This window comes from Ptiloglossa arizonensis, chromosome 9 (assembly GCF_051014685.1).
Source record: "Ptiloglossa arizonensis isolate GNS036 chromosome 9, iyPtiAriz1_principal, whole genome shotgun sequence".
Lineage (NCBI taxonomy): Eukaryota > Metazoa > Arthropoda > Insecta > Hymenoptera > Colletidae > Ptiloglossa > Ptiloglossa arizonensis.
In genome coordinates, this window is record NC_135056.1 from 1,999,119 (window position 1) to 2,027,108 (window position 27,990).

Sequence of the window (27,990 nt, forward strand, 5' to 3'; positions counted from 1 at the left end):
ACTTCAGACATTCGGTCACGTTCGGCCATCCTAATCGCTCGTCTTTTCCAAGCATACCTCACTTTCTCCGAGCCACAGGTACTCTCTTTCATCCCCGTGCATCCTTACACCTGGTCGTCCTGCAGGACCCCCTGTAAAGGGATCCTCGGGCCTATCATAAAAGCTGGCGGACAGATTGGCACCAAATGTTTACCTCGACCGGGTCTGTCCGCACGTGCCGCCTTGTTTAGGCCCGCGGTCGAAACAGGCCCAAACGGACTCGGAAAATCCGATCCTACATATTTTTATTATGAAAATTTAAATAATTTCGACAATGAAGGTTCGTTTTTTATGGAACAGGCCATTTTAATTTATGTGCAATACTTTTGTCTAAACAATGTTGAGGGAAATTTTAAAGAACAATATCAGCCTTTAAACTGGTTTTTAATAACGACAAAAATATGTATCGCTTAATTTTGTTTAATTAACAAATATGCAAACAATAATATAAAAAAACATCTGCATATATTGAATCTGTTGTAGATATTTCTTATAAGGGAAAATCTTTATTCGTAGAGTAAAAATAATAAACAATGATATTCCCTTTACAATATTTAGATTCTTTTCAGAAATATTTATCACTTTTAACAAATTCTCACAATACAATTAATAAAATTTGCTCAAAAGCCTTACGATACTTCCATATCGTCAATTGTAAGATCATCAAGCATTTCCTCGAGGGTGACTTGCGGGTAATCAAGAACAGTTTCTTCATGAATATTCACAGGAGCAGTTTTCATACGATCTCGGAAAATATTTATATTTGTCCTCATCTCTCGATCTTCTTCAATGTCTTCTAAAAACTCGTAGTAATCACTGAAATTAAAAAAGAAATTAAATTATTATATCTCTTTTATCATTACTTGAAACCATTATTGTTGTTTTAATTTTTGTTTAAAATTGTTTTTATATATTATTATTTAATGTTACTAAGGTTTATACTGTGTTTCTACTCAGTGTTATTATTAATCTTTAATAAGCCACAGTTGTGATGTTAATTTCAAATAATTTTTTTTTACCAAAGGAGAACCAAATTGATGATATGCATTTCTAACAATTTGTTCTGTTGCGCATTATTTACAGAGATATTTAACGTTAAAAATTTAAGGGAACAGAATGGTTTGAAATTTAAAACAAATCGATTTTTATTTATTTAAATGGTAATTTGAAATCTTAAGAATAAATGTCGAAGTTCCCAGTCTTCAAGAGAATCTATTTTTGGAGATAGGCAACTTTAAACTCTTTTTCTCAAAATTTCTCTTGATAGAATTAAGACAGTATTTCACTAGATGCCCTTCTTTCTTACATTGGAAACACTTTAAATTGTGTGTGGAAATGTAAATCCAGTGAGTATCGTCCTTTCACACCCTGTAAAGAGTCGTTCGTGCCCTTCAAAAAACTTGGCGACAGATCGGCGCCAAAGTATTTACCCTAACGCAAGTCCATTCGCACGCAATGTATCTTATTCTAGACCTCCACTCGTAGCAGGCTCATTTGAGACACATTTCAGAGAAGATTCGTTTGGTCTTCCAGATTAAAATTTTCTTTTCGAAATCAGCAAATCACTTTCTGCACGTACGAGTCGATAAAACACCTTCCCCATAAACGACACAAATGTTATTTGCTGCACTTATTGCCGGATTTCCCCTTTTCGAAATCCATATAACATAAGATGACGAAAATGGATACACATTTCATTCATTATTGTATTGAGCATTCAATATACAATTTTTATAATTTTACTATCTCTGGCTTTCAAATGCCTTCTACAAACTAAACTGAAGCATAAAAGTTTAGTCGTGGATATCTCTGCAACTTCAGCTAGCAGCGAGACTTTTTTCTACCACAGATTTTCGAAATTTTCAAGACCTCGCACTCCTATATTAGTTATAATACTGCACTTCCAGTTTCGTAAAATGGTCGAGCAAGAAAAATTAAGTTGTCTCGTTAGAGCAACGAAATAGACTACTATGCGACGTTACGATTACTTCCTATTTTGAAAACGCAAATGAATTATAACACAAATTATACAGAAAAAATATTACGTCATGAACGTGTGGTATTGGAGCTGATTTATTTCAAATTTAAGGTGGTAAAGAGTGTGTAATTATTTACTTTTCCAAAGTCTTGAAAAGGGCAGAAAAGAATTACAGTGTTATCAGAAAAGAATTTTTAGTAGTAACAAAATAGATAATGCATGTTATGCTGTATGTAGTTCCCGAATATTATAGTGTATGTAATGCCTAGTATCTCTCCGAAATCGTGCGAGTATGGTCACCATGGTGCCGATAATGCCGTTTGCGAGGAATTTCATATTACGGAAAATTTCCCCTGACATTTAAAAAAAAAAGAAAACTGTAGTCGAAATATGATCAAAAAAATCCTTAAAGTGCATAATGGACCAACAGGAAGACAAGATACTTGTGTCAATAAAATTACCTAAAATAATGCAACAGTTTAATTGGGTAATTTGTAACACTGACGCAGAAAAATTTTTGTCGGTTGTAAGATGCATGTATGCCAAGAAAGGAAGGTTTAGCTAAAAGGAAAAACTTTAAATTTATAATGTCAGAGTTCCATTTGGAAGAATAGCAATTAACATTCTTGACCCATTACTGGTTTTTGGCTAGAAATAGTTTTCTTTTAATGGTCATGGATTATGTTACTAGCTGGCCGGATAACATTCCTTTTTGTATCGACGATCTTATGAAAAATATAGTTTCTAAACAGTGGGTGCCACTTGAACTTCATTCGGGTCAAGGACGTTCGTTCGAATTAAAATTATTTCAAGAAGTGATAAAAATTTTTAGAAATCAAGGGGGCAAGGGCAATTCTATTAGATACACAATTGAATTGATTAGTTGACAGATTAAATTGTATAATATTGCAGTGTTTGTCAACATTCATCTCCAAGCCTTAAGGGGATTAGGACGAATAAATAACATTTTTCCTGTTGACGTATCGTTTGGCTGAACATGAAACCACAAAGCAAACATCTACAATGATGCTGTTTAGAAGGAAACTAAAATTACCAATCGATGTTAATAGAAGTGTCACCTAACCATTAAAAATGTGTAGCATCCGATTATGTTATAAAACTGCGGAAGATAATGGACTTTATTCGTAACTCCCTTTGAAGACGATCAGCTGAGACGTCTCGAAAAATGAAAGCAAACGCGATATAAATGTAACTGATATGTCATTTGTAAAGAGGGGTGCTGTTTGGTTATTTCACCAAAAACGAAGAAGAGGAAAATAACCCAAAGTTATACTTGAATCGAGAAAAACCATACACTGTATCGACAAAATCAACAATGTAATTTATTGAATTTTGCGTTTATCACGGAGTAAATTGGGGGTAGTTTACTTGAATAGATTGGTCAAATATGAAATCTTTTCATTCTTAATTCTATGAAAGACTTCTATGAACTCTATGAAGACTTTGAAGCATTGTTTCAATAGAAGTCTTACTTCTCAATTTAGATACCAATAAATTAAGCCCCTTTTTTGTTATTTTCTGTGCTGATGACGCATCCGCTATGGAACTTCGATGAACATAAAGGATCGATAAAAAAGAATTAAAGTGGAGAAAGTTCTCAAAATTAAGATGATGTTGATATACATAAAACTAACGATTTTGAGAAAGAAAATTATCCACATTATAAATTAATATCATAATTTAATAAAGTAACTTGATCTGAGAAAGCTTTCACGAAATGCTTATATACACATGCGAAAACCAAGAACATTAAAAGGGTGTAGTCTTCTTATCGTCTCGTTTGTTATCACGATAAAAGCTGCGTTTCTTCTTTCACGGATAAGGTCTTGTAAAAGATTTAAATAATGACCACCTCATTAATCTAATAGCAATATGCTTCCAGATCTCACATATTTATTAAGAATATTTGGATAAACCATGATTTAAAGCGATCGATCGGTAATTTGCCAAATCTTGGAACAAAAACATGAACATTTAGTGAAGAATACACGTTTTGTAATGTAACTATCTATTGTAATGTATCTATCTATTTAAAAAAAAAAATACCAAATTATTACAATAGAGTAATATTTATTTCGATATTATGTCTTGTATAAAAGTAAATGTTAAGTAAAATGTATGGAGAAATGATTGTCAAAATAAAGGTCATCAATATTGCAACTACTAGTTCAATTAACAACTAATACAGGAAATGTTACCAATACACAAAGTTAAAGTAACAGTTTACACCGAATAGTTAAGATAATTATATACTGTAATTCCACTATGGATTTAGAAGAAATATATATATCTTTAGTTTTTAAAAAATAATTAAAAAAAGAATGTTGCATAGATTTATAGATCTTTAAAAAATGGTATAACTTATATCGAAGGCTGTATAACTTATTTCAGTGGCTGTAGTAAAAGGATTGATTTCTTTCTTAAAGTAAACAAGTAGCAGGAAGCAATTGCAACTAAATTTTTAGGTAGGTCTAATAAACGTTTGTGCAAAGTTTTATCAAAATTGACGTGTATCAGTTATAAAGAGTTCTCTTGTAAGTCGTTAACATCTTAGACAGCACAAAACAATGTCATTGAAAGGATGAACACTGGTATATAAAAATTTACATCTACTTTTACATATTTAGGGAAATTTAGATTTTTAACAGTAAGAAAAGTATATATTATATACTGTTTCTTCTAGAAAACAAAAAAATTTACATACTTATTATCAGCAGTTGTGTTGTCTACATCGTTTATCATGTGTTTTAATTTCCAAGCTCTCATTCTGCCGCGAGTAATTCTATCGTGCGTATAATTCTTTTTTGCTAAAATTACATCTGGTACAAAATCCTTATTCAGCGTCTCGAAATTTTCATCGTTGATGTTACTATCGTTAAGGGAGTACCTAGAAATAAAAACCATTTCCTTATTTCTGAATAATATTTTTCGATTACTGATTCAATGTATTATTTTCTTACCCTAAGACAGTGTCACCTGGTTTTAATATCTGGCCAAGATGAGTACGTGAATGAATTAAGGTATTATTTATTCCTAATTCACAACTTTTAACCAGCCACACATCCGCTATCATATGCTAAAAATAAAAATTCGATTAAAAACATTACATACTAATTATATAACATCACATGCGCAAATAAATTGTTCTGTTTAACATGCCGATTGGCGTCATATATACACACGTATTATAAAATAAAACAAACGGCTACTGCTGCTTGATATTTAAAGACATAACATTAAAATTTGCATAGCATTACATAAAAATTCAATATTTAAAAGAGTCTGGATCTTTTAGTACTTTGAACTCACTAAAGGAAAATTTTCGTCCAAATGTCGCCACGCATCCTTATCCAAATTCAGTTTTAGTAGGGGTTGTAAAGCAATATTTATATTTGGAAATTGTGTGTGTTTCAAAAATTATTTTCCAAGAGAAATGACCACAATAAATTTATTAAATGAAAATAGTTTTTTTTAAATATTTTACTTAAATTTCATATTAAAAGGATTATAACCAAAAGTGAGTGGATAAATGTACTTGTAGTTTTGGAATTAATTTCCAATTTACAACTTCGTGGTTATAAGGACGTGTATGGCAGCAAAACGCTGTGCACGAGTTGCGGACAGATATTTTGTCGGCCTGTTCGAATTGAAAACCGTTTCGACACTTCTGCTGCGTGCTTTCTTTTTCAGAAATGTCTACAGAATCTAATTCTGTGTATAGTTTCCGTGCTGGATAAACAACTTTTCGTAAATATGCAAAAGTAATTTGTAAGAACTACGTACATTGGCACTTTTTTAAACTTTGACGGTCATTTATAACTACTTAGGACCAGTAAAAATTAATAACTCCTATATCATTAGATTCAGAAAACTTTCCTCTATTATTTAAGACCAAACCGAAGTCTCTATCGTTTTCGATTTTCACGTAATACCTCATTTTTAATGAAAATCCTAGGTTTTTACAAAAATGTGTGTTTTTCGAAAACATTTATGGTTTTAGAACCATAAATAGTATAAAAATCACCCAATGGATGTTGCAAAATAGAAAAATGTAGTGATTTGTTGCATTGTATAATCTGCCGAATCATTAAAGAGTGAAATGTTTAATCTCCTCTTTCCCTCTTTCTATTTCGTTCTTTTCTTTAGAGAAGGTCGATATTAGATACTATGTTCGCCACGGGATACCATAATATATCTGACCATTATTGATAGTAATAGACGCTGTTACTTTTAGTTTTGTCGAAAGCATCGTTCCGGAGAACCGGAGAAATTTGTAGTAAGATAAAGTAAGATAACAAAATTTACGGTCTATGATATAGTTAAGAAATTAAATGATTTTAGTGATTTTGTGTACAAAAAAAAAAGAAGAAAAGAATCGATACATACAAATATTAAGTAAACGCATTAAGATGTTGAAAGCAATAAAAAATGCTACAAACAAAAACCGAGAGGATCCAGTCGAGACGACAACAGTTAAATGGTGTCTTTTACAAATTGCGGTTCGCGGGTGTATTGCTGTTAACTTTCGCAGTCCCAATATCAGATTACTTTGGCCCAGTCCATAAATGGACTATTCGTCGTCAACCGATTAGAATGTTATCGCTAAGATCGAAGAAAGTATCGGAAGCTTTTTTTTTACTTAATGGAAATTTTGTAAAATATAGATCAACGTAGCAACGGACAGTCTGATAATAAAACTAATAATTGATATAATTATTAGTTTTGTATTATTAGTGCTGATATAGCAACATTGAATTAGAATTTCAGGATTTGGAAAATGATATATTTTCTATATCCGAATGAGATTCAGATTATTCGAATAATAGAAATTTTACTTTTTGTAAATGCATAAATGCTTATTAATTATAATAAGGTTTTATGAGAAAAAAAAAATGATATGAAAAAAATATGACATTTTCAAGACAAATTTAATTTAGCTGCAATATCCTGTAATACATTTGTAAATATTTTGAAATTTATTAGTTTTGATAATTTTTCTATAAGATAAAAAAGAAAATTGGAAGTTAGTAATCTTTTATGAATAACCAGCTGCCAAAACAGCTATGCAGTTTTAAGTGTCGACACTGTTAAATCTCGAAGAGGGGAGGTTACACGAAAAACATAAAACACAATTAAAACATAAAAAAGATAAAATCTTTATTGGACCTTGTTTATATCGTGTATATCAGTCTGTGAGTATCTCTACACACACATCACACTCGTTCACTTTGGGTAACTGAAATCGACAATTACCGATGACAAATGTAGCTCGTCGATAAAGCAAAGTTTTGTCTAGATGCAATCTCTACAGACACAGTAGATGAGCAACTTCTTACATATTGAGAACGTTGTCCATTCAAAGTTCATATGCCAGAAAACCCGGAAAGTACGGCATGAAATAAACTCATAAGTTCTTGCTCATGCAAAATCATATTATGGCTGTAATTTCGACGTATATGGCAAAAAAAATCGGAATTACAGAGAAAAATTAGGGATAACGTGTGGTAAAACAATGAAAGAATTTTTGGAGATCTAACCATACCATAACCACAAATAATTATTTTTATCGATCAAGCATCGATTGAAGAATTATTCAATGACAATCTTTTTCTTGTTGACAGCGTCCAAAAAAATGAAAATTTGTTACTAAAATGCTTAGTAAATACAATGCATTAAAAATTACTGTAGGAGACGCCCGCACTAACCCAATAAATGGGTCATTCTTAGTGAAGTCTCGGAACCTCCTTTAGAAATCAGAAAAAAATTCTTAAGCACCAAGTACTTAAGCAATTAAAATCGCCTTGTTTCCACAAAGTTCAGTATTACAGAATACATTCAGGCAGAATAAATCTATACATCCACACCTAAAGAATCACACACCTAATCCATATTACCACAGAATAAATAAGTACCTAAAACAATTAAATATAGAAATCCCACATACAACAAAAATATCAATTTCCAATATCCCTCCATGGACTGCATCGTATATTAAAATCAATACATAAATTACTTAAACATTATAACAAGAAAGCCAACACCAGCCTGCTAAAAATTCTGTTTCAAGAATTTGAAAAAACCATTACAAATAATACCCATATATGCATATATACGATTATAAGCACCAAGTGACCCAAAAAGTTCAACTCCATCACGATGTACCTATTCTCTATTGCGTGTGACGCAGGGATGGTTCTGGAAGTAACATGAGAAATAATCAACGACATGGTCGTAATTAAAAAACGTTCTTTATTCGCGGTACCTCATGATGCAGAGCAATGTTGCTCGCGCAACGTTTGGTAATCGACCGTGTCGGTTCGTCAGAAGATTTGGCAATGCTGAAAACGGATCTTCATGTGTTGCCGTTTTCTAAGAATAGGCATCGGCATCAACATGCAGCGGTATCGGACACAATGTGGAATCATGCATGTTGCGTAGGCCGTCACATGATCCCCCCTTCCTTTTTTTTTTCACGGGGGAGATCTTCGAAAGACACCCTTGATCCATTGGGACGAGGCAGGGTAATTGCGTCCGGCATTTCCGAACGCAAAGCCTACCCACTAAAATCTCTACGGTAACCATCCTCGAACGACTCCGGGGGAATGCCGGGAACCGTAAGCAACGTGGTACCCAGTGTCGCCCCTTCCCCGTCACTTTTCTTATGGGAGGAGGAGGAGGAGCAGAAGATGACTGGTTTATTGCCAACCGCTCCCGTTCTTTCAATGATGGTGATGGAGCAAGTGTCCGGCTAGCGGAGACTTACCCCACCTCCGCCAGCGTATTTGCACCGCCGGCCCTTGGCCTCCTTCTACGAGCACATCATGCCATTCAATTTCTCTCCTTGCCGAACACGACTCTCATCATACCCGACAACAAGAAATCTTCCAGATTGTCTCGACCAGGACACAACATTCACTCGGTCAAGCGAAACACACCTCTAGGATGTGCTGCGTCGTGTTCTAGTCACCTAGACAATGCCAACATCGCACCGTCGATTCCTTCTTTTATACCCTGACAGCATCTATATCGTTCGGTAAGTGAGTCTATCAAAGCCTTTGAACAGCCATTCTAGCAGGAACAACTGAACAGTCTCGACAGTCCGCTGACCTGCAGTGAGTTGGAACAGACGCTGCTGCCACTGCAGCAGCATGGACTTTCAAACTTGGGGCTTGAAGGCTTCCTCATCTCGTCCTGTCAGGACCTCCTCGAGCTCACAGGACTAGCAGTGGCTGTTGTAGTAAGCCGCGTGTAACTCCAATGGAGGAAGTCCAGACAGAATAATCGACGGTTCGTAGAATATTTAGTAGGATAGGAGTGGTGTTTTTCACCTCAAAACTTTCGGATAACTACGGCCAACTTCGCCTCGGTGACCTCCAGCTCGGTGAATCGGGTACTCGGCCGGAAGAAAGGGCTCGATCTCTTCCACTATGTAGGATGGGGAAAAAGGCGTACATCACCCCCTTGGTGAAATTAAGGATGCGCTCGCATTTAAAACTATAGCTGTACATTGATCATATACATATGTGTTGTAAAGTTCAAATTATAATACCTAGTTTATTATAATATGCAGGGATCTCGCGTATCTAGTAATATAGTTATTGTACATATAAGAATATAAAGTCCGAACAAATGCGTATACAGTGATATGTCTTGATGTGAACGACGCCAGTGTCGTGTGGTCTTCGTGACTTTGGACTTGGAACTCGACTAAAAAGAAAAACCAAAAGGAAAACGGCCAAACCGTTGACCGCGTGGCGGACGACCTTTCCGCGCCAATACGGAGACAGTTCTTAAAACTGACATCGACATCTGGCACCCTTAAGATCGTTGTTGCATTCATTCCAACAATATGTACCAATTTAACTTATTATTTATAGTCTTACAACTAAGGTGTTTGTTGTAATTTGTCTCTTGTACATATTGTGCCGTAGTAGTCAGGAAATCGTACACGCCTACCCAATCTTATTCGCTCCGGCCCATTGTCCGCCTCGCTAATATCCTACTGCGAAGGTCCGCTCGATTCGCACAATTTGTTGGGACTTCGCGGTTCCCTTCCAACAAACAAGGACAGCGGACGAGCGGCAGTCACCAAAACCGACGCGGAACACGGCAAGGATCAATCATCGGTCGGCTAGGCCGTTGGAAAATAACACCGCGAGGAGCGGTTAGTTTCAAAGAGATCGGCAGTCACCAAAATCGACGCGGGACACGGCAAGGATCAATCAACGGGCGGCTAGGCCGTTAGAAGACAACACCGCGAGGAGCGGCTATTCTCAAGAGGATCGGCGGTCACCCAAACAACGCGGGACACAGCAAAGGAGCGCTCAACGAGCGGCTAGGCCTTTGTAAGATAGCCTTCCCAGAATCCGAGTGGACAACGGCTGACGCAACGCAGCTGCACTCCACGTGGACTAACCGTTGGGCTTTGCACGCGGCACCAAGCCCGCGACACTAGGCACACGGCACCAAGCCCGCGACACTAGGCACACGGCACCAAGCCCGCAACGCGAGGCACACGACCCCAAGCCCGCATGGAGGGGGAAGGACGACCTCTCTTCCTCCAGGATGTGACCGAAAGAAATCGACAGTCTTACACCATCAACCTGAAGGAACAGGTAAAACCATTAACACCACGGGAGTGAACCTCCGAGTCAATACGCTACGGTCTTAGCATCGACACCGATAAGCGGGTCGACTAAGCATAACGCGGGCGCGCCCCGACTTTACGCTCACGAGTAGATCAAATATACAACCATCGCTTTCTTACATGCGTATCCATTGTATTAATTATAAATAATATATTATCTTTAACTACAACCTTTTTTATCTCCAACACTTTGTCTCGGCCGACCCTTACAAAGTCGGCGAGAGGCAAAAACACAATTCATCGTCCTTAAGTAGGCTTTAACCATTAAGTAGCTGGCTTCAACCATTTCGCTTCCTCGATCTATTACAATGTTAATTACGGACTGTAACTTTTAAGTTCTTTCATTTGCATTATTACTTTGATCCGCACTATTAAAATGCAGAAATCGCAGAATATTGAGAAACTTTTTTTTTTGACATAATTTGTCTTACAAATACAAAATTATACATTGGATTTGTATTTCAATATATTGATCAATCTTGTTTCTGAATTCATTTATTACTCTCCTTTACAATTAGTTCTACAAGTTCTTCACAAAAGAAAAACTTGAAAATAGGTAGAGAGGAACTATTTTCTAATTTACCCAATTCGTATAGTACATCACTATGTATATAGGTATAATTAAAAACTTGTTGTTCAAAATTCATTGTGACAGTAAAAATATTCCACTTTCTTTGATTTAATAAATTCTTCCATCTTTCGAATAATAGAACGTCATCGTCACTTTAATTATTATTTCGATTACTGTCCGTATTTTATTCGTGGCATCATGGCCTACTCCCGTAAATAATTAAATAGAAACTGATTGACACAACATAGTAGCAAGTTATGTAACCACAAACGGAACAAAAACAAAGCACATCTAAACTTATATATGGCATCGCACAAGCGACACTATATCGCGAGACGACTCGTCTGTGACCTTATACAAACAGTATCGGGGCTGCGACATAACAGGTCCGAGAGAACGAAGCGGTTAAACAGTCCAACGACACCGCGATCAGTCAGTCTTTATAGTGAATGTTATAAATATTATATTGGTATAAATATTAACAATGACTCGGGTAGTACCACATGTTGATAGCGAGCAATCTATGTTCGGTTTTAGGGACTGTATTCGAATTGCCAAAAAAGAATCATCCGTTGCGCAGTTAACGGTTTGACCGTTACTTTCCTTCAGTTTTTTCAGTTCAATGACAAGCAGAGACTTGAGAAAAGCACACGACATTGTTCGTCATTCATATCAGGTTAAATTACTATATTACTGGATACGTGAGATCCCTGTATATTATAATAAATCAGATTTTATAATCTGAACTTTTACAACAGGTTATAGTGTAGCGTTGCGTTAAAATGCGCAAGCAAGGTTGCACGTATAAAGGTCGGAGAAATCCGTATTTCTCCGTCCAGTCTGGAGTCGATTTGAGCTCGGTGCCCTCTTTCTGCCGTCCGAAAGGTGGCAGAGGTCGGGAGGTTAGTGGTGGGGTGGGTCGCGGCGAGGATTGAAATCCCCGGTGCGGAAGGTCACCGCGCAAGAATGGGGGGGGGCGGGCAAAAGTTTTTGCCTCCTCCTCACGGCAGAAGAAGAAGCGAACACAGGTGCCCCGGTCGGCCCCAACGGCAAACGATGCAGCGCCCGTACCGGAAAAGTCGGTGGCGGTGGTAGCAGCGTCATCGGCCATGGACGTGGACAGCGACGACACTGCCGTCGTGAGCGCGAGAAGAACACCTGGAGGAGACGGGGATGCCGGTAAATAATGGCTCCTCGGCTCCTCCTCCAGACCTACCTTAACCACTGCCGTACGGCACGGGACCTAATGTGCCAGGTACTCGCGGAGTGAAAGGTTCGTCTGGCAGTCGTCGCAGAGCCATACCGCGTCCCTGACAATTCCGCACTAGATGGGGTCAACGTGCGGCACGGTGGCGATCGTATAGTAGGGCAGCGACGGTTCCCTTCCGTGCTCCCTGCTGGAGCGCGGTGCTAGATTCGCCGGCGTCGAGTGGGGGGAGTCGCCATAGTGAGGTACTATGTATCGCTCAACTGTGGCCTCATTACCTTCGAGCAATACCTGATCGGTGTGGTGTCGGGCCTTAGACGGTTCGCGCCCCAGCCTGTGCTCGTCCTCGAGAACTTCAACTCCAAATCCGTGGCTTGGGGTTCCCCTTGGACAAATCAAAGGGGCGGAGTTCTGAGCGACTGGCCGGCGGACTTCGATCTTCACCTTATTAACCAAGGATCAGAAATTACGTGCATGCGACGCGGGGAAGGGTTCATAGAGGACATAAGGTTTGGATCCCCCGGTGTCGCGCATAAGGTGTCCGGTTGTGAAATGGTGGTGGGATCGGAGACATTATCGGATCATCGGTATATGCGGATGCAAACACAATGTGACATCACCGCCCATGTGAGGATGGCACCCAAGCGGGACAAGGACGTCCTGATGGCAGCCGCTCCCGCGGTAACATGGCCGCATCAGGAGGACAGGCTGCTCGACTTGGAGGAAGTGGCTCAACTCGACCGCACCGTCGCCAGTATCTGCAACGCGGCGATGCCTCGGATCGATCCGGGAGCTCCTCGTCGGGTTGTATACTGGTGATCGAGCGAAATCGAGGATTTGAGAACCCCGTGTGTCCAGGCCCGATGCCAGTGCACCTGCGCGCGCCGCTGTCTTGGCCAGCTTGGCCTCTGCAGGTTGTCATCAAACGGGCCAAGGCCCAATGCTGGAAGGAGCTCCTCGAGACCCTTGAACAGGATCCATGGGAGCACCTATACAAGGTGGTGTTGAACAAACTATGCCCATGGACGCCCCCGATCACCGAGAATGTCGACCCCTCGCCTCTAAGGGATGTGATTAACTCGCTTTTCCTCATACTGGGTGAGGGCGAGTCACTTCCTCGGCGGATCCGACCACCTGGTCCGCCGAACTGGGGGTCATGCTTGAGAAGTTGACCGCGGTCATCCGAAAGCTTGGGCCGAAGAACACCGTTCCTGGTCCTGACGAGGTGCCCGGCTGGGTCTGGGTCGTGGCCCACGACGTCCTTGGTAATGGCCTCCGGCAGCTGTTTGACCGATACCTGGAGGCTGGACGATTCCCATTCACTTGGAAAGTAACCCGAATGGTCTTCCTCCGGAAGGAAGGCCGGCCAGTGGACTCTTCGTCCGCGTGCCAACTCATCTGTCTCCTCGACGATACAGGCAAGTTGTTTGAAAAATTGCCGGCGGTCCGTATCGTCGGAACACCTGTCGGGCTGGGCCCGATCTGGCCGAGTGTCAGTTTAGGTTCCGAGAGGGCCGGTCGACGATCAACGTCATTCGTCGTGTCCGGTCCCTCTCAGCCTCGACCGTCTCTTGAGGCCCCTGCTACGGAACCTTAGATACAACACCGTTCTGTGGGCCGCGTACCTCCCCGATGGCATCAGCCTCACGTGTTATGCGGACGACACGTTAGTGTTAGCCGTCGGGGAGGATTGGAGGAGGGGCATTCAGCGGACCGAAGGCGGTGCCCGGCGCGTTGCCGACCCGATCAGGGGAATAGGTTTGGATGTGGCTCTCCATAAAACCAAGGTGCTGGCAATCCATGCACCTCGAGGAAAGCCGTCTCTTCCCCTCCTGATCGGTTGGATGAGACCGTTGTCGACGTTGTCGAGGTGAGTTTCCAGTTGAAGTATCTGAGGCTGATCCTCGACAGCCACTGGCAGTGTGAGGGGCATTTTCGGTCCCTGGCCCCGCGATTGTAGAGGATAGTCAACTCTCTGGGCCAGCTCCTCAATCTGCGGGGCCGAGCAATCGGATTCGCCGCCTCTACATAGCCCATTCGGTGGCCCTCTATGCAGCCGCTGTATGGGCGGGCGACCTAGCCGCTTCCCGGCGCAGCAGGGTCTGACGGGACGGAAGGTCGAAGCCCTCAGACGCCAGACCCAGCAGTTTATGTTGCTGCGTTGGCAGCAGCAACTGACCGAACCAATGTTTGGCCAGCAGACTGTCGACGCTATCCGGTCACTCCTATTGGTGTGGCTGGGTAGAGGCTACGGCTCCTCATCTACCGTATGGTGCAAGTATTGTCCGGGCATGGATGCTTCGGACAAGGAGAATTTGCAGTAATTTTGTAGAAGGAGGCTGCGAGACGGAGGCGAGAGCGGAGTCGCGTGAGCTCGAATAGCCCCCCCCTAAAAGTGATTGGCGGAGGCGCGTTGGCCTGACGCCTTGAGCCTCATAGATGTACGAATATGAAATTTAATGTTTCAGTGGATCTTCCCATAATTTTCTCAATGAGAGTAGGCAGTCCAAGACCAGGCAAATTAGATTTTGCACCTAGATTTCTAACTAATAAAAGTGAGAAAAGGTAGCACGGTGGGGACCGTCACATTCCTTCATGCATCGTGTGCTGAAGCATTGGAGTGGGTGAGGCAGCTCACACTGTACCGTGTGTCCAAAATGAATCAGTCGAAGTTCATTATTTGTAATACAGCTAAATCACTAAATGCACGAAAAGCATAATGAAAGACTAATTCAATTATTGACTCACGTTATTTTAGTGCTTTATTTCTCATTTTATAAATGCTATATAATAATAATTGTTACTTACACACGTACATAAGAAATTCTATTATTTATAAATAGTATTCGCAAATTGTAACATGCATAAGAAATTGTCCCTTACAAAAATATATGCATGTATAAAAACACCTGTTTATTTATAAATAATGCTTACAAATTGTTGCATGAATAAGAAGTTGTCTCTTACAAAAGTATATAAGAAAGCCGTAGACGTTCTCGATGTTTCGGGAATCAAGAAAAGACAAATGGGCACGACAATATAAGTAGAGATATAATAATCTAACTCATAATCAAGCGAGAAACACACAGTCGCACGATAAAGATTCAATATTTTTATGATATTTTTAATTTAATTAGAGATAAACTAATTATAAATTCGATATTTTCAATTTAATTAGAGATAAGTTAATTATAAATATGATATTCTCAATTTAGTTCAATAGTTTCAATTTGTATAAGTTTATATATATATTTTTTTTTATATACTTTTGTAAAGGACACTTTCTTATGCATTAAACAATTTGTAAATAGTATTTATAAATAATAGGATTTCTTATATACGTGTGAAAGCAACAATTATTATTATATATCGTTTATAAAATGAGAAATAAAGCACTAAAATAACTTGAGTCAATAATTGAATTAGTCTTTCATTGTTTTTCATGCATTTAGTGATTTAGCCGTATTACAAATAATGAACTTCGATTCATTGATTGCAGACCCCATTCACTCTAATGCTTCAGCACACGATGCGTGAAGAAATGGGACGGTCTCCACTTTGCTTCCTTTTCTCACTTCTCTCAGTCAGAAATCTAAATGACAAAATCTGGCTTTTCCTGCCCGAAACCGACGCCGTTGTATTTATAGCGTAGAGATGATACAATTTTTGAGCGATCCTCCTCGCTTCTTTTTTGCTGAAAGTGAGAGCGAAATGAAATAAGAGCCAGTGAAAGAAATGAAAAATGAATTAAGAATAGTACAAAACAGACGAAATATTGCTATACTTCGTGTTTCGCGCGAACGATCTGCGACGCGAAGTCTCGATTGGATATTAAAACGTGTGAATCCTTTTCTAAAGAAGTGCGAACTGGTTGTCCGTGCAAAAGATGCAGCATCAAGCTGCTATGTCTGAAAGATACTGCTATGTAAGCAAGATAAAGTATTAATGCTACGTCTGTTTCGTGCCGTCCCTCGCTCACTGTCAGTCCCTTTGATTGACTCTTGTTCCATTTGGTTTTTGCCTTCATAGGCTAAAAGTAAAATAGAAACGGTGGACAAAGCGTCTAGCATACAACACATAGACCAAATCCAGCTTTCATAAAGGAAATACTGTACATTTATTTCGTTATTATATGAAAGTTGTTTATCCACATCTTGAACATATACCAAAAAGGGGATATTATTTATGGAATAATGAAATATTTTAATTCTTATAAAAACTATACCATATACACGGTTTGTTGCAAAAATAATTGAACTGGTTAAAAATAGCACAACATAAACGACTTTTAAAAAAACACGTCTTATTTTATTCAAAATACATTCCTTCTGCAGCGATACAATGATTTGCACGGTCAAGTAATGTATTAAATGACTGTTCTATATCCTTCTGTGGAATGTCTTTGAGAATACTCGTCACAGCGTTTTGAATGCCATTGTAACGATTTCCTTTCATATTTATTTTAACATTAAACCTACCACGATTGATCAAATAACTGTTTTTAAAATTTCGATTAAAATTTCCTATATACTAAGTGATGGGACTCTTGCGTATTCTTCTATGTGAGTAAGGAAAGTGGAAGTTGCAATCATTAAGAACTGTGGAGCTGCTTTCAAAATTCACTCATCTAGCGCCCACTCCGTTAGAAAACAGTATTGCGAAAGAATTTCCAATCTCAAGAAGTTTAGCATGTTTTCAGAATACAAGGTAAATTTATGATCAAAAGAAACAACTATCAGGATCCCTCGCCAGACCCTCGCAGGCCGAAAGATGGGACGTAGCGGTTAAGTGCAATGCAGATGATCAGCCAGGACTTCGGCTAAGACATCAGCCCGTCGCACGCAAACAACGCAACACAACTGCAACCCACGAGAGTTTGTCGCTCTGGGGTTTGCTAGTACGCCAGAAACGCACGAAAAGCAAGGACGACGAGTGTGAACTCCCGACTCAGCCGATCACCATTCTATTAGAACATCTAAACTTTTGTTTTCTTATATCCATTATCTTATTTACAAATATTAATTTACTTTAGTTCATAAAACGGTAACTACAAGTCGGTGTCTCGATCAATCCAAACGTCAATGAGGTACAAACACTAGGTTGTTCAATAAGTTTTATCGAACGACAAAACTTATGGAACAACCTATTATAACGTAATTGCATCGCCTTTAAATTTCACGGCATTTTATAAAATATACTCTCAATACATTTTTTAATACCTATTTTTTTTTTTATTGTTTGATTTCTGAGAAAAATGTGTAGTCAATTGTACCTACCACGATTGCTCATTTTACCGTTTACAATTTATATCTTTCTGTTATAATATTCTCTCAAAGACTCAATTCTGAAAGTATAAAGTCGTTACAAATGAAAAGTAATATAAGTTTTGAATGACTTTAGTTGAAAATGCAATGATTGATGATTTCAAGGTGCTGAAACAATGGTGACATTGATTTACGTCCGGAAGAAAAATGACTACTTGTATTTATTTCTCCCTGTCTCGATTTTTGTCACCATTGTAAGACAAAAGATGGGAAGTTTGATGCAAATTCATTGAAAACGATCAAAACTGTTATAAATTAGGACCATATATTACTATCAATGAATAATTATTTCTAATAAAAGCAAGGTGTATATTTATTGAGTACATGTCCAATAAACCGAACACATTTGATATAAAATTCTGGTTAGCATCCTATGCAAATAGCAAATAAATAGCTTTTCATATTTGGGAATAGATAAAAGTAGAAAACTTTTAGTTTCATTTGAGAATTTTTTTTCACTCTGAAATTGGTGGAACAGAGTGTGGAAGAAATATAACTATGGACAATTTTTTTACAAGTATATCGATAGTAACTAAACCTTTAGCAAAGAAAACTACGGTTACCGGAACAATTTGTGCAAATAGAGGGGAGTTACCAAAATTGACAAAACAGAAAAAGAACATTTGACACATTTCTCAACAAAATTATATAGTTCAAATAATTAGACTCTGACAATTTACAAAGTTAAACTAAGTAAAAAAGTACTGATTCTTAGTTGAATACATAACTCCGTAGAAGTCGAGAAAAATGATGCCCATATACCAGAGGCAATTAGATTATATAATAACATCAAATTCAGTGTAAATGTGACCAACTAAATAGCCAGAAAATACATGGCAAAATCTAAATCTCGGAAATGGCCTTTACAGGTATTTTTTAATATTCCAAATTTAGCCAAGTTCAATGCTTGGGTTTTATATAAAGAAACCATGGGAAAAAGAATTTCAAGACAAGAATTTTTATTTCAATTGGGAGAAGAACTTGCGGTCAAATATCAAAAAGAGCAACAGCTAGGCAAAAAAAATAAAACACCAGTCACAAATATAAGTACAGGTTCAGGTGAATGGAAAACATGCCAAATAAGATATTGCGAAGACAAGAAGACTAACAAAATTTGTCTAAAATGTAAAAAATATGTATGTGGAAATGTGCAATCGAAAAGCCTATTTGTAAAAAATGCAGTGAAAACGAATAAAAAGGAAATAACTTACTTTTAAATGATAGAAACTTTGTTTTTTACTGTTAAATTGTCTATTATGTTCAATCTATATTAAGTCGCAGTAGGAAGAGATAAATTAAAATGTCAGTAGGTTTAGTGTTAAGTCATGGAAACAAAAAATAATCATACGGTGCTAAATTCGACGAATATGGCAAATGGTACGATATAGTAATTTGTTTTTGTGCTAAAAAAGCAGTTGCAACCGCTGCACGATGAACGGTGCATTATCATGCAATAGAGTCCAATTACCACGTTTACGATTTAAGAATGAATACGAATACGAATTAGTTTTTATAAACACTTCATAACGCCCAAGTAGAAGTCAGCATTGACTACATGAATTGGCGGAACAAGTTCTTATTGCTTCACGCACTTTTTGAATATTTTCTTCAATGATTTCTATTCTTGGACAATCTAAGCAATTATCGTCATTAATGTTTTTTCAACCCACCTCAAATCGTTTATGCCACTAATAACCTTGAGTATACGATAAACAATTATCACCATACACTTTCTATAACAATTGATGAGTTTTGACGAAGCTTTTACCGAGTTTAAAAGAAAATTTGATATTGACCCTTTGCTTGAAACTCATTTGTTAACTGGTATACAAAAATGACTCTCGTTCTGCATGTTATAACATGGCTTTCGACGATGCAACTATCATAAAACTTCAACACAACAGCAATGAAGGATGCATTTCTCGATAACATAAGTTTCGTATAAATATCGTCAACCAGTTTCTTTTATTCTTACATAGTTCAGTTATTTTTGTGACAAACCGTGTATATTTTAATTTATTTTTTAATATATTTATCACATTTAAAAAGTGAAAAACTTATACCAGAATTATTTATAAAACTTACTTTATTGGAAATTGTCCCTTGTCCTGGAAAGAATTTTCTATCCTTGAACTTTACTGGTTCAATATCCATCACTGTATATTCTATTAATTGTTTTGGATCACAAATACTACTAAAAGTGTGCCTCCAGTAGAGTGTGGAATTGACTTCTGCAACTGTTTTCATAACATTTATTGAAATAAACATTAAATTTATAATTGATTATATTTTAAAAGAATTAATAAATGAATTACAATATTATTATAAATTTCACATACCTTGTCCATTTGATACATCTATTAAGTGAACAGCATTTGTCATTTTGTATACTAAACAAATAGGGTTAATTCCTCCCAATTGATGACTTAATTTCTTTGGAAGACATACTATGCTGTCCCTTGACACTGGAACTATTTCTACACTATAAGAGAGATTAAGAAATATTATAATTAAAAAATACTATTATTGTGAATAAACTTGAATTAAGTTGATAACATGTAAATTACATTTATTAACTTTCATTTCTACAAACATAATGACAAAAACAATATGATTATAACTATTAGATAGAACATTTTTATACAATTAAATATGTTTAGATCAACTAGATAGAGTGTATCTAACATAGAGGCCTCTTATGTGCCTACTTTCCTTTTCTACTATTTCTTTCCCACACAACATGTGGGATAAGAAACACTTTGGAAAAACTACGTGACACTAAAAACAGGCATGGCAGCCTAACGTTTCTCTTCTTTGTGTCACGCAGTGTCTACAACACAAACAGAAGCGAGAAAACCTCAAAAATCTCGAGATCTGGTTTGAACAGCGTTGATTTAAATATATTATGATATACAGTTTCTACATCCTACAGAAGGCCTACACAAAAGGCCACAACCTTGATTTAAATAAACTACATACAAAGTTTTCTCTACATTTAGTAAAAAAAATTAACAAACCTTACTACATATGTATTTAGAATTAGAATGTTGTTTCAATATATGCAAGATATAAAATCTACTTTTACCCTTTTTAAGAAAAGTAATTTGACATACAAAATTCCTATTGAAAAGCTGTACATTCACGTTTTACAATTTCTTTATTAATATATTGACATGTATAGTGTACCTTACCTATATGTGAATTTATAATTGTAGATATTGCTGTGTATATCATGTGAAATCAATTTTTTGGAGTGATGATAACGGCAAGGTACAACGCTTGTAAGAAAATCAACCATCTTCCGAGCTGCTGCTTCATTCGCGAAGAAAAAATCTAGCCCCCCTAATAAGATTTATACTTTACTTAAAAACTTATCAATGTTACTATTTAAAAATTTTATTTTTTATAATATACTTTATACTATTCTCAGAGTAATCAAATAGGTTTATTACCATGAATAGATTTTATGCCCAAAGTTTGTTCATGTGCATTGTATTTTAAAATCAATTGCTCCAGGTAATAAAATGTTTTTTTATTTATTGCTCGTTGTCGTACTTGTACCTATTACAAATGAATTATAAATAAAGTGAAAGAAAAGGATTGTTTACTTTGAAGTACATTTATAAGTTATTCTTGTTATAATGAAGATTTTTGTTTTACGAAACTCACCAATGTACGCCAATAATCCTTTGCTTCTGTTCGATGACAGTCATCGCACATGTGTTGATTTACTACATATTCAACTATAAACACTTGTTGTAAAACTGCATCACCCATTACTTCTGCTTGTACTGTTAGTTTCACCTAAGCAATATTTTGATTACTTTAGATAAAGCAATACACTGATTTCTTTACATAATAATATAGGTAACAAATACCTTTAATCTCATTGAATGAGGTTCGGTCCATACAAACCCAGCATCAATTAATTTTATACGATTCAGACCTTTTAATTTTTTCAAACATAATGTCAGTAATTCTTTAGATTCTAATGCTGCATGAATCCATTCTGCAGGTGGTTGCAAGTATCTAAACACACAAAATAATAGAGATACTTAAAGGAAATCTTTTAAATTTATAAAACAAAAATATGTTATTATCTAAATTTTGTTTTATTTACATTACCTGTCACATCCTTTGCAAAAATGAATGGTTGCCTGTTTCGGAATATTTTCTGTAATGTCGATTTGAGTTCGCAAACATGGCACACACATGTTAGATGGATTTGGTTCAATACCACTACCACAAATACAACATAATCTATAAAGATAATCATTACTCATATTTTTAGTCAAATTGACTTACATGCAATGTATAGAGACTAAAATCTTTTCTTGAGTAAATAAATTTATTGACCTTGGAAAAGGTCTCAATATTCTCAATATTAGAGCTATTAGCTTATGTATTGCCTTGCCTCATAAAACGCATTTACTTTGATTTTGTCAAATACAATTACTAAACCAGATACGCACAGATATGCGACTAAGCCGAAACATTGACAAGGTCACGTTATGTTTCCAAAGTATTCTTCATGCAATATATTAATTACCGATTATAAATATATTATTAAAAATTGTTTTATTATTAAAAAAGTTTAGTAAAAAGAAATAACTAGATATTATATATTCTAAAAACAGCATCATTAGTATTTATTGAATCATCTATAAAAATAAGGAATTAAAGAATATTGTTTCATGTATTTGTTTACGATTAAAATTATTGAGGTTAGATTTACTTACACCATCACCTCTTGTTTAATCGGATCATTGAGCACTTCCATTATTTGTATATATTTGCATAAAATGTTCTAAAAGTATTTCCGTCAAATATAACAAAATTAAATGAAGGAAACAAAATCTATAATAAATAATCCACTAAGTTCTAAGCACGTGCAATCTGCTATTAACTTCAATATTGTCAAAAGTAGTCAGCAGTAGTGATATACGATTCAGAATTGATTTTCCGAAGAATCGATCTTTTTAAAACGATTTTCGATTTTTTTGAATCGATTCTTTAATATTCGATTCTGACATGAATCGATCTTCGATTCGTAGAACAAGCTCTTTGTTTGCAAATGTCCCGAATTTCGGAACTGTACTTATCATACAAGACACATTACGCAGTGGTTTGATTCAATAAAGACACTTTAAATTTGTAATTTTTTATATCGTTTTTCAACGGTATCAATTTGTGTTGAAAATGTACGTTCCGTACAATATTCGGAAACTGATATCAAAATAAACTATCTGTATTTAATATTATTACGATAGAAAAGTATCGAGATTCTGCGATTATCAACTTTTTATTGCTATACTACGTTAATACTCTTCAAATTCCTGTTTTCTGTTCGTACATAGAACATTGAGATATCACTAAAATTCTATTCAATTCTTTCCTTTTCCTTGTTTCAAATATAAATTATAAATATGCAAATTTAACGATTTCAAAGGTTATACGAGTTTGTGCTGAAAATTACAAATTTGATTTTTCGAATCGATTTTTTGAAGTTCGATTTTTTGGTGAATCAATTTCAATCGATTCGATTCAAAATCGATATTTTTTTTGAGAATCGATACCCCTGGTCAGTAGTGTCAGTACTATCACTAGCAAGGGTGTCGAAAAAGGGGGAGACTTAGCACAGTCAATGAAAATTGTACTTCCTATAGTTCTAAACTTCCTATAAGTTCTATTTCATTACATCTTTGTTGGTTCGAGTAGTTTTTTTAGTAGAAAACTTTGAACGGTATTTCCTTGAATACTATAACTTTAAATATATAATATTAGTTAAACATAAGAAAAAATATAGAATGAAGTTTGAAAACTTATTTATTCACGTTGTAAAGTATTAGTTATTGAAGTTGTAGTGGTACATGTAACATGTATGGCGCTACATTGTACATATAATAATATATGTATAAATACTTTTATGTATATGTAAATATATTTCCCGATATAAAAATTTAAAAAATACATGTATTTTTATATATACTTACTAAGTGGATACTTACTTACTAAGTGGAAAATACTAAAGTATATTTATAATTATATTTATAATAAATATATACAGTTTACGTAAAATTTTCAAAATTGTTATTTATCCATTTTTTCCGGAAAAACTGTGCGACGATCAATCAAGCTGTCTTTCCACAAATTGGATTTCAGATCTTTCAAGACGAGAGGAAAGTTACTCGAACATGGCGTCTATGTTGTGGGGAAAATTTAATATGGCTCTATGTAGGTTAGAATGCTCTATTTGATCATTACAAAATCGCGTGATTTAGTAATTAGTTTTTCGTTTTGTCGGATCTAATTATTTTAATCCACGTATAGAAAACGAATATGGTGGAACTTATGCTTATAATTTTATATATTTAGTGTTTCATATAATTGTTAAAAATCAAGTATACTCAAAAATAAAATCATTTTACTGAATGTATTGAAAAAACAAATTTTTAGTTTATTAGAAAAATTGAAAGATTGTGCACACGTAGCGTGCATAATAACATGTTCTTTTAAACGTTAGAGTTACAAATGCTTTAATTAATAGGAGAGTGGTTATTCGTAAATAAGCAATGTTTTTTTTATTAAAACTTTGGTATGTTAAGTTGTAGATTTATAGCTCGAAGATTATATATTTGTTACAATTACAATAGTTTTTAATTATTATGTAAGTAGAAAATGTGTTTTTCTTTACAGAATGTATTAAATAATGTTAACAATTTCTATCGAAAGTGATGACGTCTAGTGTACTCTTTTGCAATTATTTTTCAAGTCATTGTTACAAAACATTTAATTTTTGTTATACAATGGGCAAGCAGTTATTGGAAAATAATAAAATGGCAATGCGTCAAAAGAAGAAATTGCAACTCTTGCGCCAAATGAATGCCAATGTAACATTACAAGTAATTGAAAAATTTATGATCAGAACTAATTAAAGTATTTTATTATCAATTGAATTGTTATATATTTATAAAATTAATAATATATTTATTACAATTGAGAATTTTCAAAATAGGTCCTTGGAACTGGAGCTACTGGAGCACCAAGTGCTTTATTTCTTTCAACAGACCATACTAATTATATATTTAATTGTGGAGAAGGAACACAACGATTAGCCAATGAACATCATCTTAAACTAACTAAATTAGATCATATATTTGTGACAAGACCTTCTTGGAAAAACATTGGTGGATTACCAGGTTTGCTTTTAACATTACAAGAATATGGTGTAAACGAAATAAATATTCATAGTCTGAGTAAAATGCATAATCTTTTGGATGCATTAAAGACATTTATTTTTTTACCACAATTGAGCATTTCTTATAATGATCTCAGTGAACATGAACCCTATAAAGACAATATAATGACTATCCGGAGTATTCATATAACAAAGTTTTCAAAAACTACAGATGAAAACTCCTTAAAATTAGATAATAAGAGTGAATATAAATCAAATGAACATGGAAAAAGAGTCGTCGATGCTACAGAAACAGGAGAAAACTGTGCACAAGTAGCAAAAAGATTTAAGACTACTGCAGATATTGTGTGTTACGCTTGTGAAATTAATCCAAAACGTGGGAAATTGTTACTTGAGAAGTGTTTAGAATTAGGTTTAGATTCTGGTCCGCATTTACAGTTACTAAAGAAGGGAATAAATGTTATAAAAAATGATGGAACAGTTTTTATGAGCAAGGATGTTTGTGAAGAAGAGGGTTCTATAAGCACCTTTATAGGTATATCTAAAAATTTTTGTTTAATTAGATTTTCAATCAATATAAATATCTTAAACTTTATTTGTTTATGGTATTTGTTGATTCATTTGTTCTTACTCCAGTTTAAAAATTTTTTATTTTCTAACAATAGTTTATTAAATTTGCTTAGAAATAATAATAATAAATTCTTCCTGAAAACAGTAAAAGTAACTGTAAATAAATACAAATAATTAATTTGTTTAATATAGTTTTGCATGTCTATGGATTTGTTTTACTATATTTATCGATTTTCTTTTCAGTAATAGACTGTCCTGCAGAAGAATATTTGGATTCTGTTGTGAATCACCCTGATTTTTTAAAATATCAGAATGTACCATCAAAAGAACAAGAAATGTTATGCATTTTTCATTTTACCCCTGACAAAATTTTTGACAATCCAAAATACCAAAACTGGATAAACACATTTCCACAAACAACGCAACATGTAATTCTAAATAGTAAAAACTGTTGTATGGGCAGTGATGCTGTTTTTAAGAATCAATATATATTAAATATGCTTCATTCTGAAATATTTCCATTATTAAGCAAAGATAGTTTAAAAGAAGACAAAGAAGTAAGACATTTATGATTAAGCAGTAGTATAAATAAAAATAATTTAGTAGGAAGTTTGTCAATTTAAATAGTAAGTATTTTATTTCAGACTGAGAATGATAATATTATTCGAGCAAGAACAATGCAAACATTAGAAATACGCCCAAATGTGAAACAGGTGACAACACCTAAGATTTATTCCAAATCACAAGAACACATTGAAAGTATTTGGAATATTCCTATGTTTGCAGATACTCTGACAGAGTTAAAAAAAAATATTAGCATGAGAACTGAACAACTTAACATAACAAACACATGCGAGTATCCAAGAGTTCTTATGTTAGGTACTGGTTCTAGTGTACCAAATAAAGTTAGAAATATAAGTGCTATTCTTTTGAGAATTGATGAAAATAATAGTATCCTGTTGGATTGTGGCGAAGGGACTATTGGTCAAATTATTAGATATTTTGGAAATGCGAATGTTGATAACATTTTACGTTCTATTAAGGTACATGATTAATTATTATAATTAGGAATAAATAAATAACATTTTCTTTCATTAATTTTGTCAACAATCGATGATTAATTTAATGTAAGAGTTCATAATTGATTTTTTTAGGCTATTTATATATCACATGTACATGCAGATCATCACTTAGGTATCATTGGTTTACTACAAGAAAGAGAAAAATACACAAAGGAACCGATATATATACTAACTACAAAACAAATTGAATTATGGTTGCAATTTTATCATCATCATTATGAACCTATTTCACATTTATACAAACTAGTGAATAATTATGATTTATATTTAAACAAACATATATTGTCTAATTTGTCTGAAACTTTGCTCTACTACTCATTAAATGTTAAAAGAATAGATACCATTTTGGTCAAACATTGTAAACATTCGTTCGGTGTCGCTATTACTCTTAAAGATAATAAAAAAATTGTTTATAGGTAAGTTAAATAGAACTAATATTTCCAGAATGTATATAATTCTTTACATATAGTTAATCATTTATAAGTAAAACCATAAAAATAATTATTTTTATTACATTTTTATTTCAGTGGTGATACTATGCCTTGTGAAAATCTTATAACCTTGGGTAAAAATTGTGATTTATTAATTCATGAAGCAACGATGGAAGATTCGCTTAAGCAGTTAGCAAGAAAGAAATATCACTCAACAAGTTCTGAAGCGATAAATGCTGGAAAATTAATGAATGCTAAATTCACGTTATTAACTCATTTTAGTCAGCGTTATTCTAAGCTTCCATTAATTTCAGAAAAAGAAGAAAATGTCGGCCTAGCTTATGACAATATGGATATTAAATTGTCACAGCTGCGGCTGTTACCTCTTTTTTATCCATGCTTAAAACTCATGTTTTATGAATATTTTAAAGAAACAGAAAGACGAATTGCAAAACAACATATTAAGAATTAAAGAAAAATTTTTAATTTGTTTCAATAAAAAAATTATACTTATGATCTAAAATTGTTTTCTTTCTTAGAACAATTGATTTAACATTACAAATAAACAAATACTAAGTAATATTGGAATGAAAAGGTTAAGAAATTAATAAACGAAATAAATTTTTGATAGCAGAATTTATTGCTTACATAATGCATTTAGTTTATCCCGCTTTCCTCAATATGATAAATAATGTAAATTACAAATTGTTTCGTTGAAATTACGATTCTAACATTAATCTTGCTTATATATAAAAAAAAGAAAAGTAAAGAAGTATCATATAAAAGATAAAAGGCAGCTCGAAAAATAATTTCTCCTTTTCTGTCGAATCGAAGTGTTAGTACATTTCAAAAGCATCGAAATTCGACAAAAAGAGGAAAATTTTATCTATTGATAAGCTAATCGATACGTTACACGCCCATA

General features: G+C 35.0%; 3 protein-coding genes across 6 annotated transcripts; 1 reads left to right on the top strand and 2 right to left on the bottom strand.

Moving 5' to 3' along the window:
* Positions 1-404: 404 nt before the first annotated feature.
* On the bottom strand, positions 405-22,797 carry Nmd3 (60S ribosomal export protein NMD3). Its single transcript, XM_076320916.1, has 11 exons — positions 22,527-22,797; positions 21,913-22,047; positions 21,666-21,816; positions 21,457-21,591; positions 21,240-21,348; positions 20,979-21,129; positions 20,127-20,269; positions 19,873-20,024; positions 4,999-5,114; positions 4,743-4,925; positions 405-855 (listed from the first exon to the last, which is right to left on the bottom strand). Exons 1-11 carry the CDS (start codon positions 22,565-22,567, stop codon positions 669-671), a joined length of 1,503 nt encoding a protein of 500 aa, XP_076177031.1. The 5' UTR covers positions 22,568-22,797; the 3' UTR covers positions 405-668.
* LOC143151612 (uncharacterized) lies at positions 15,855-16,560 on the bottom strand. The gene is made up of 2 exons (XM_076320951.1): positions 16,248-16,560; positions 15,855-16,157 (listed from the first exon to the last, which is right to left on the bottom strand). Exons 1-2 carry the CDS (start codon positions 16,488-16,490, stop codon positions 16,056-16,058), a joined length of 345 nt encoding a protein of 114 aa, XP_076177066.1. The 5' UTR covers positions 16,491-16,560; the 3' UTR covers positions 15,855-16,055.
* Positions 22,798-23,881: 1,084 nt separating the features above from the next.
* On the top strand, positions 23,882-27,711 carry Rnasez (ribonuclease Z). Of its 4 annotated transcripts, none has more exons than XM_076320907.1 (7): positions 23,882-24,025; positions 24,484-24,689; positions 24,803-25,520; positions 25,799-26,112; positions 26,200-26,598; positions 26,710-27,053; positions 27,165-27,711. In XM_076320907.1, the coding sequence occupies exons 2-7, from the start codon at positions 24,522-24,524 to the stop codon at positions 27,538-27,540; spliced, it is 2,319 nt and encodes a 772-aa protein (XP_076177022.1). In that variant the 5' UTR covers positions 23,882-24,025; positions 24,484-24,521; the 3' UTR covers positions 27,541-27,711. The 4 variants fall into 4 exon arrangements, with proteins under 4 accessions (XP_076177022.1, XP_076177023.1, XP_076177025.1 ...); XM_076320908.1 differs by having other exon boundaries at positions 23,882-24,021; XM_076320910.1 differs by lacking the exon at positions 23,882-24,025 and adding an exon at positions 24,219-24,382 and having other exon boundaries at positions 24,463-24,689.
* Positions 27,712-27,990: the final 279 nt, after the last annotated feature.

Coding starts and splice junctions, on each gene's coding strand:
- LOC143151612 (XM_076320951.1), bottom strand. CDS start 16,490: ATGAAGGCAAAAACCAAATGGAACAAGAGTCAATCAAAGGGACTGACA. Junction 16,158..16,247: donor TCGTTCGCGCGAAACACGAA/GTATAGCAATAT, acceptor TCTCACTTTCAG/CAAAAAAGAAGCGAGGAGGA.
- Nmd3 (XM_076320916.1), bottom strand. CDS start 22,567: ATGGAAGTGCTCAATGATCCGATTAAACAAGAGGTGATGGT. Junction 21,349..21,456: donor AGGATTATTGGCGTACATTG/GTGAGTTTCGTA, acceptor CATTTGTAATAG/GTACAAGTACGACAACGAGC. Junction 20,270..20,978: donor AATTATAAATTCACATATAG/GTAAGGTACACT, acceptor TCTCTCTTATAG/TGTAGAAATAGTTCCAGTGT.
- Rnasez (XM_076320907.1), top strand. CDS start 24,522: ATGACGTCTAGTGTACTCTTTTGCAATTATTTTTCAAGTCATTGTTAC. Junction 25,521..25,798: donor TTCTATAAGCACCTTTATAG/GTATATCTAAAA, acceptor TTTTCTTTTCAG/TAATAGACTGTCCTGCAGAA. Junction 26,599..26,709: donor ACATTTTACGTTCTATTAAG/GTACATGATTAA, acceptor TGATTTTTTTAG/GCTATTTATATATCACATGT.